Source organism: Panthera onca, chromosome A1 (genome assembly GCF_046562875.1).
Source record: "Panthera onca isolate mPanOnc1 chromosome A1, mPanOnc1 haplotype 2, whole genome shotgun sequence".
In the NCBI taxonomy this organism is placed as follows: domain Eukaryota; kingdom Metazoa; phylum Chordata; class Mammalia; order Carnivora; family Felidae; genus Panthera; species Panthera onca.
This window is the reverse complement of record NC_138339.1, coordinates 32,604,309-32,614,453: the sequence shown is the minus strand read 5'-3', so window position 1 is coordinate 32,614,453 and position 10,145 is coordinate 32,604,309. Positions and strand designations below refer to the sequence as shown.

Below are 10,145 nucleotides of genomic sequence, written 5' to 3'. Positions count from 1 at the left end.
GGCCACGATCCCTAACCTAATTATAAGAACGGAGACAAAAACATTAATAAAGTTAGAAAAATCAAAATAATTCTAATTATCCCCAGGAGACTATTGCTGTAGGACTAGAAATTAAATCAGTCATGGGCAGACATATATCAAAACTCAAATCCCATGGCTCAGTGGGCATTTGAGAAGGACAGATTGAGAGGTTCTCACTGAAAACTTTTTTTGCAGATGAATAAATTAGATATGGAGAAAGAGTTTGGAGCTCTTTTGAACTTTTCTTTCACCAACTAGTTTTAGGATGGCATAGTTATCATTAAGGAATATGTTGTGTATTTCAGATTTAAGTGATAGGGCAGGTAAAATATAATTTGTGTGATGAATGTTTTAGAAGCTCTTAACTGCATCTGAAATACCTCTTTAGGGTGCCAGGATATCAGATAAAATGCTCACAGGCACCACCTCTGCATTTCCTTGGGTACAAAGATCTGTGGGTGGAGAAGCAAAGGAGGGAGGGCCACCAACAACCTTGAGCGAGCCCACAAAGGCACATCTTTCAGACGGCACTGTTGCCATTGCCCCATGAAGTCTATAACATAATTTCAACAAAGCAAAGTAAATATAAATAGACCTCAAGGCAAATGAATATGTCACTAGAGGCAGTATAGGGTAGGAAAGATAAACTAGAATTTGGAATTCTGACAGCCCTAGGTTAGAATTTGTTTCATCACTTATGAGCTGCAGTTTGTCTGAGCAAGCTGTTGATACTCTCTGCTTCCCGTCACTATAAATCCCTCGAAGGCAGAGATTCTGTCTTTAAAACAGTGTTTTTTATGATTATGGATGTAAGTGATATCCATGGTAGAAATATGGAAGAACAAAGTAGAAAATGAAAGTCACCGTTTATGCAAGTCCTATAGCCCTGAACATTTTGTGACACCTTTCCAGATTTTTTTTGTGGGTATATATTTAATCAAAATTGTTACTTAATGTCCATGTCCTTGTTCTTTTTAGCCCTTGTGCCTGGTATAAAGAGAAGTTTAATAAGCGTATATGAAATGACTAAATAGCCTTGAGCTTCTTAGTCTTCAGATCCATCCCAGAAAAAATGAGAATAAAAACAGCAACCATAGTGTTGGAGTTCCGAGGGTTAAATGAGATGCTGGATGTGTAGGGCTCATTCACTGGTATACAACAGACACTCTGTAATTCAAAACTGTTATTGCTATTATTTTGGTTCTCATTGAAAAGAGAGAGATACACTAAATAGTTTGGTTCAGAGGATTTGAAACCATTCATAATGACCTTTCCTTACAGTTTGGAAACAGATAGTAAATCTAGTATGAAGTGTTTATAATTCTAGAGCATGGGAATGTGCTATGAAGCCTAATCCAGAAATGGCATTGTATTGGCAAAACCTGTCACTGAAGTCAGGGGTATGAAAGAACAGAGTTGGTTGCAGAGTGTTCTGCTCTGAGCGTGGTGACTTTTATCTTAAGCTGTTTCTTGAATAAGATACAACTTGGTCTCTAATACCAGCAGGTTCATGACTCAAACTCTGTGGTGTTAAGGATCTCAAGGCTTCTTTCTTTCTTGTAGGTTCCTTCATATAAACCTGTTGTGGACTTGGATTGAGTATAGGAAATGCCTTTAGTGGAGCCATAGGCAAGGATTCTCCAGGTTCCTTGAGCCTCACTCACTGGAGGTACTAGTAGGATTAGAGTTGTAGGTGGGCAGCTACCTTGCAGAATGCTGTAGAGGAAGAAGGATCTCAGAAATCAACCAACCCAGGGGCACCTAGGTGGCTCGGTCGGTTAAGGGTCTGACTCTTGATTTCAGCTCAGGTCATGACCTCATAGTTCGTGGGATTGAGCCCTGTGTCTGGCTCTGTGCAGACAGCACAGAGCCTGCTTAGGATTCTCTCTCTTCCTCTCTCTCTCTGTCTCAATCTGTCTCTCTCTCTGCCCCTTCCCCACTTGTGTGTGCATGCATGCTCTATCTCAAAATAAACTTAAAAAAATTTTTTTAATTAAAAAAAAAAAAAAGAAATCAACCACCCTAGTAGCTGTTTTACACACAGTGAACTAAGGCCAGAAGAGATTATGTGAACTTCTCAAGGCCTCACAGCAAACTGGTGACACAACCAGGCTTAGAACCAAAAGGTTCCTGTGAAGCAGCAAAATGTAGAAGAAAGAACACAGGTTGGAGTCAGGCTGCTTTAGTTTGCATCCTGGTTCTGCCACTTAGAGGTATATTTAGAGGACACTAAATCTCTCTGAACTTCGTTTTCATCTGTAAATCCAGAATGAAATATCTAGTTGTGTTAGTGTCCTATGGCTGCCATAACAAATTATCATAAACTTGATGCCATAAAACCAAAGAAATGGATTGTCTCACAATTCTGGGAGCCAGAAGTCCAAACCAAGGTGTTTTGGGGGACCATGCTGTCTTTGAAGGCTCTAGGGAAAGATCCTTCCTTGCTTCCTCACAACTTCTGGTGGTTGCTGGCAGTCCTTGGGTTTCCCTGGCATACAGCAGCATCACTGTTGTCTCTGTCTGTATTGTCACATGTTTTTCCCGAAGTGTGTTGGTCTGTTTCTGTGTCTTCACGTGGCCTTTCCATAAGGACATTAGTCATTGGATTTGGGGTTCACTCTAATCCAGTATGGCCTGATTTTTTTAATTTATTTTTTTAAGCACTTGTCAGTATTTAATGAACCTCCCTTCATGTGGCTTCAAGCTACCAGGACACAGACTCCTCCCACACCCTTGATCTTCTCAGCTCTTCTACTGAAGAATTTGGCCTTCCCCATGACAGGCTGTTTGGGGAGTTTCCCTTTCCCAAAACTTTGTCGTAGCCCGATCACCCCACATTGCTGATGGGAGCAGCTCCCGTCTTGTTTTTGGCAGCCTTTTCCTGTGACTGCTCACTGACCAAGGTCCGCAGTTTATCGAGGCTGACAGTTGGGCAGAAGCCCTGGTTCCTTTCTATGTGGTAATGCCTCACACCAGCTTTTCTGAAGTAACCTGGCTGGTATTTGTCAAAGTTGACCCTGTGGGGATCCATGCCACCGGCATGACCCCGGCCTCCTGGGTGCTTCCGGTGCTTGCGGACGTGACCGTGTCCGTGGCTCACGTGGCCCCGAAGTTTCCGGGTCTTCCTCAGTCTGGACGGCCTGTTGGCAGCCCGGAGGAGAGAGCCAGTATGGCCTGATCTTAACTAATTACATCTGCAAAGACGCTATTTGCAAACAAGGTCACGTTCTGAACTTCTGGGTGGACAAGAAGTTTTGGAGGGATGCTATTTAACCCAGCACAGTAGGGTACAGCGCTGTTGCCTGGATGAAATCACGTATTGTCTACGAACTATCTAGCGTGGTTGCTGGTCCATGTTAGTTCATATCATAGCTCGACAACTGTTGGTTCTCTGCCTTTCTTTCCAACCCCCAGCCCCATGGCCACTTGGCCGTTGCAGAACTCCAGACACTGAACTCATTCTGTTTCCACAGTCTGCGTCTCCCTCTTTCTGCAGTTATTCTGGTATGTTCCCAGCCTTCTTCACTGGCCGGTTGTAATTGTTTTGGATACCAGTTCTTTTATTGAGATTCTGCTCATTTGCAGCTTTCCTAGTTCTAGTTTTCAAGGAGCTTTACTGTAAATATAGTTGGATGAAAAACAACAAAGGGCTGCAGAGCACAGTTATCGGGAAAGGGACTGCTTTTTATTTAATTAGCAAAAACAAAGAAGTACATCCAGTTTTGACAAGGATACTGTGAAAAAGTAAACTAATAATACCTTTGTTGGGGCTCTTTAAACTGTTACACCTTTTCCAAAAATCAATAAAAATAATATACTTTTGCTTTATTAATCTCAGAACTGGGAATCTGTCCTAAGGTAATAATTCAAAATACAGAAAACACCACAAATATTCATCAAAACATGATTTATGCTAGCAAGACTTAAATTTTTTTTTAAGTTTATTTATTTTGAGATAGATAGAGAGAGACAGGACAAGTAGGGGAGGGGCAGAGAGAGAGAGAGAGAGAGAGAATCCAAAGCAGGATCTGCACTGTCAGCATGGAGCCCAGTGTGGGTCTTGAACTCATGAGATCATGACCTGAGTTAAAACCAAGAGTTGGAGGAGTACTGATGCATAGGGGCACCTGTACCCCAATGTTTATAGCGGCACTCTCAACAATAGCCAAATTATGGAAAGAGCCTAAATGTCCATCATCTGATGAATGGATAAAGAAATTGTGGTTTATATACACAATGGAATACTACGTGGCAATGAGAAAAAATGAAATATGGCCTTTTGTAGCAACATGGATGGAACTGGAGAGTGTGATGCTAAGTGAAATAAGCCATACAGAGAAAGACAGATACCATATGGTTTCACTCTTATGTGGATCCTGAGAAACATAACAGAAACCCATGGGGGGAGGGGAAGGAAAAAAAAAAAAAAAAGAGGTTAGAGTGGGAGAGAGCCAAAGCATAAGAGACTGTTAAAAACTGAGAACAAACTGAGGGTTGATGGGGGGTGGGAGGGAGGGCAGGGTGGGTGATGGGTATTGAGGAGGGCACCTTTTGGGATGAGCACTGGGTGTTGTATGGAAACCAATTTGACAGTAAATTTCATATATTAAAAAATAAAAAAAACCAAAAAACAAAACAAAAAAAAAAAACCAAGAGTTGGGTGCTTAACCAACTGAGCCTCCCAGGTGCGCTGATAGTAAGACTTTAGAAACAATGTAAGTGCCCAACAATAAGGATAGTTTAGGTAAACTGTGGCTTGTCCATTTGAGGGAACATTATACAACTATTTAAATATAAATATGAAAAATATGACTTATTTTTTAAGTGAGAAAAGATAATTAATAATTACAAATAGATTCATATGTGATTGTGATAAGTGTATGGGGTAATGTCAAAATGAGTAATTTTTTTCTGTGTTATAAATTTTCTATAATTTGAAAATATTTTCGTATAATTTTAAGTAAGACAGCGATAATGTAAGGAGATAATCCATACAGTTGGATGACTTGGTAGATATCCCGTTTCATCTTTTGGGTGCTAGAGGCACCCAAAAGTGCTTAGAGCACTGATGTTGGCATTAGGTGGAAGCAAGTGTCATTTCTCAGACAGATTAGGACAAACCAGTGTTGTGGGAGCAGTTGCTAGTCAGGGGATTCCTACCTGCGTGACCAGTAAACTGGACTCATGAGTTATGGGGCCAGTGACTCACCCCTGACCATAGACAAGCAGCCCCATGAAGAGCTCAAGTAGATGGATGCTAATATCACTTGCCTTGAGAAAAATCTAAAAAGTCAAAACAAAGATGTGACAACAAAAAAAATAGCAAAGGTTTGTTGGTGTGATTTACATTTTATTTTTGCTTCTGGTGAATACATAATAATTCTCCCCTCCCCCAACAAGTGAGAAAAAAATGAAGAATATTATTGAGATACATAAGTTCGTAGGTTACTTTGGACTGTGAATACAAGTTTAATACAGATGATAAAGCTTTAATAATTTATCTTTTTGATACTGGTAAAGTCAAAGAATTCATAACTCCTTGGCTCAATTATATTTACTCATGTTATTAGTTATTTCTAGTCATTTATTTGGGAAATATTTATTGATTCTTATCACAGTCTTAGACTTGATTCTCATGTTAATTTTCTGAATTTCTGTTTATTAGTTTACTCTTATGATAATTTTAAAGTACTTCAAAAATAAGGAAAACATACATCACTAAGTTTCAATTCCATTATATGTTCTCAAAGAAGTAGTTCTCAAATTTGATGGGTGCAGGAATCACCAGTGATGATAGTTAAAAATGCAGTTTTCTGGGCATTAACCTCAGAGGCTAGAGAGGAGTCTGGACGTCTTTGAAAGGAGGAAAGCAGAGGGTGCTGCCGCAGGTGGGCTCCCATTCACGCTTTCCAAAAGTGAAAACTTAGCCACATGAAACCACGTGCCCCCAAATATTTTCCTTTAATATTTGAGGTTGAACATTAATTATCACAGTAAAAAAAACCAACAATAAAGAGGAAAAGTGTTAAAACTTGGCATTGTTTTCCAAAACATGAGTTTTCTTTTCCTTTTTTGGAGGTATGTAAGGAAAGCTCATCACCACGCTGCAGATGATGTCAACTCCTCTGTTCCTAGCACATTTTTGACACGTCACCCTTTTATTTCACAACAAACATGCTGAGGCAATGTTCCTTTTGTTTTAAGAGCTGACGATTGTCAGTTAATTATATCATGTGTTGAAGGAAAATTAATAAGGAATGCATTCAACACAGCAGTGTCTACTGTGAAAACCACGTGTAATTGTGTTCTTAACACTCATTCATCCAGTGGTGTCTGAGCTATGAGGTAATAATGCTTTTCTCTGTTAATAAGTCACTTTCCAGTATGCGAGGTCTTTCTCTTTCCCTTCCTTGAGAAAGCAGATGGGTGATTTATTTTTAAAAAATCTTACAAGAGAATGGTATAGAAGCCAATTAAGCCTCGCCTTTTTCCAGAGTTGTCTTTATCTGCAGAATTATCTAGCATAATAAAATGAGGGTAGCTTCTAAATTAAAGATTGCTAAGGCAATGTTTCTTAAACTTTGTATGCATAAGAACAATATACCATATATAATATTTTTATTAATATTCAGATTTATGGGCCTCCATTCCAATTTATTAAATCTCAAATGAGGACTGAGAATTTACATTTTAAAATACATCCCCGTTTGTTAAACACTGATAGACTGCCTTATATACTTGGAGGAATTTCTCCCCTTGGGAATTTTGTAAAATAACTTAGGAGAGGTAATTATGAGTGACCTATGCTTTGAAACGTTTGGAGGAACTTATTTTAAACCTTAATTAAGGGGAGTTTAGCAGCTTAAAAGAAGCATTGAGAAGTTTTCCAAACATGGATTTTATATTTGGATGGCTATTGGGAATAAGTACACCATTGTATTTCTTTTTGGAAAGCCATGGCCTTTGGCAAGACCAGAAGTTATCAGGATTTCCAAAACCCTGACAGTGAGAGAACCAAAGGAGTAACAAAGTGTGACAGTGATGGATGGCCCTATGCCAGGCAGTGCTCTAAGCATCTTGTATGTATTAATGACTTAACCTGACAAGTATCCTACAAAGTAGATATTATTATTTTACTCATCTTGTAAATGGGAAACAGAGGTAGTGAGAAGTGAATTAGCTTGTCCCCTTCTATAGCTTGTGAGAAACAGATCCCAGGTTGTTCTGAACTTGAGCATTCTGAAGTGGGGTCTGGGCCTCCACTACTGCACTATGCCACTGATGAAGGGCTGGTTCTCTGGGAAACTCATTTACCTTTCAACCAAACAAGGGGCTTTTTATATTAAGATGAGTATCTACAAAGGCAAAGCAATGACCTACATGCCACTTAGAGCTTTTTGATCTACGCTTCCTAAGACTTCTAGAGAAGGCCAACATGAGAGAAAAATAAAAGTAATAGCAAAGGCATTTACTTCAGTATTTGCTTGAACATTTGCTCTCAGAAGTAATAACTATTATCTTTTCAATTATATGAGTAGAGTCTTAGAGTCTTCTCTTTAGAGTCTTAAGAGTCTACAGAAAATTTAGGGATCATTTGGCTCAACAATAAGTATTTCTTCAATGAATGAATGAAAAGTTGGGCCCATTTTGCACATCTACAAGGATGTTCTGCAGGCTGCTCAGTGTAACAATTTGCATAAGCATCCTTAGAATTATGAGGGGAACTTTAGAGGTCAGTTAAGTCTAGAGGGAATAGGCAGTGTAGATGTGGTCCCATGTCAACCTCCAGGAAGGGTACATTGGGAGGACTAGAACCCCATGTTCAAGTGGGATGAACTGTGTGCCTGGGCTTCAACCTGAGAATCTAGAGTGAGTGCAGGATGGCTACCCAAGTAGGGTAGACTTGCTTTGTACTAATGGTTTCTGTATTAGTTTTCTATTGCTGCTGTAATAAGTTACCACATACTTAGTGGCTTGAAACAACACAGTCTATAATCTTACAACTCTGTGCATTGGAAGTCTGATGCAGACCTCACTGACCTAAAATCAAAGTGTCAGCAATGCTGTGTTCCTTTGTGGAGGTTCTAGGGGAGAATCTTCTTCTTTGTTTTTCCAGCTTTCCAGGTCCATGTACCTTGGCTTGCAACTCTCTCCATTTTCAAAGCCAGTAATGGCAGGTTGAGTTGTTTTCACATTATATCACTCTGATTTCCTCTTCTATACCTCTCTTCCACTTTTAGGAACGTTTCTGATTATGTTGGGCCCACTCAGATAATGGAGGGTGATTTTCCTTTCTAAAGGTGAGCTCATTAGCAACTTTAATTCCACCTGTAACCTTAAATTCCTCTTTGCCATGTAACCCAACATATTCACAGGATCTAGGGAGTAGGGTGTGGACATGAGCATGGATGTTCTGGGGAGATCTTTATTCTGCCTACCACAGCTTCCTAAAGAGTAAGGCAATTAGAGGGAAGGAACATGTTCTAGGATGTAGGGCTCAGTCATCCAAGACTGGATGTCTGACTAAAATGGAAAGCTGCCTGCTCCTGTTCTTGGCAGTTGCAGATTCTGGCAGATGCTGGTAGAGAAACTGTGAGCTGGTTGGCAGAATGAAGATGGAGAGACCATATCATATCTGGAAGGTCCGAAAGAGTCTTATTGGCTGAGAACTCCTCACCTTCTGTGCGCTGACTTCATTGAGTTTGTCCTAATGTTTTTAGAGAAAGAAGGTACTAAGGATTTTTCTCTTAGTAGGAGGACAAGCCAAGTCCTTTACCAGCTCAAGCATAGAAGGGCAGGTAGGAAGGAATACGTGTAGAGTTGGAATCCTAGGTAAAAGAGGTAGAAACATGAGCCAAATATACCTACCTTTCCTCTGTCCCTCCCTCCCCTCACTCTCTCCTTACTTTCTTCCTTCTTTCTTTCTAGTTTTCAAATTTGTGCTGTCAGTGTGTTTGGGGAAGGTATTATGAACATAAACACCGCTATTATCTAAACAGGTTATATGTCCACAGGGTCAAAATCAGGCTCATTGTAACAAAACAGGACTAATAATAAAAGCAAAATTTCATCCATTTTTTTTTTTTTTTTGAGAGAGCGAGCGGGAGAGGGGGAGAGGCAGAGGGAGAGAGAGAGAATCTTAAGCAGGCTCTACACCCAGCACTGAGCCCACTGCGGGGTTCAAACTTATGACCACAAGATCATGGCCTGAGCCGAAATCAATAGTTGGATGCTTAACTGACTGAGTCACCCAGGCGCCCCTCATCCGCATTTTTAAACTTTTATTTTATCTTACCAATAAGAGCTAAAGCATTAAGTGAAAAATAGCATGGTTTGCAGAGTGAGGGAGATATTACAGAATCTAGTTTAAAAAAAAATGATACAGTTGAGTGTTGGAGACCTTTGTTTTTGTAAGTTAAGCTAAGTGGAAGTGGTAGATTTGGACCCAAGAGAGGAATCATGTGACCTCCTAAATGAGAAGAAACCCACAAGTCGTTAGTCATCTAGTTGATATTATTTTAATCACACAAAACATTGCCTGTACATCATTACAGGACTTTCCATTTGTTCTCCAAAGCAGACTAGACCTCTCTTAGGCTGGTTTATGTGCTTACCTAATTCCTGTTGTTTGGGTGACTGCATGGACAGGATGATTGAAACAGTTACGGACTTGCCTGACACAAAGCCATAAGCTAATGGAAAAAGTGCTTTGAACAGAGGCATCATGGGCCCCATGAGGGGAAGAGGAAGCCACAAAGAGCATCAGAACATGAAAATATAGGTCACATCTGCCATCCTGGGCATAGAGTGCACACCTTTTTTGCCACCAAGAGCATGGGCAGGAGGCAGGAAGGATATGCATTAGAAGATACATTATTGTTGACTACAAGGGGTAGAAATTTTTGTGTCTTTGACTTCTTTTTCTCTCCCAATAGAGGTAGCTCTCTTGTCTCTCTATGGGGACTGGGTGAAGGGGTGCTGGTGGCAGGGAGGCTGACAACAGACTTCCTCTGGAGAACCACTGCTTAGATTTTTCAATAGTTTTTTTTTTTTTTTTTAATTTTTGAGAGAGAGAGTGCATGTGTGCATGCACGAGCTGGGGAGGGGCAGAGAGAGATGGAGAG

General features: G+C 40.2%; 1 protein-coding gene across 1 annotated transcript; it reads right to left on the bottom strand.

Moving 5' to 3' along the window:
* Positions 1 to 2,710: 2,710 nt before the first annotated feature.
* Positions 2,711 to 9,756, bottom strand: LOC132680343 (large ribosomal subunit protein uL15-like). Its single transcript, XM_081795584.1, is given in 5 exon segments — positions 2,711 to 2,830; positions 2,833 to 3,161; positions 5,231 to 5,304; positions 8,245 to 8,399; positions 9,636 to 9,756. Coding segments are annotated over 5 exon segments (789 nt in total). The 3' UTR covers positions 2,711 to 2,720.
* Between the last annotated feature and the right edge of the window lie 389 nt (positions 9,757 to 10,145).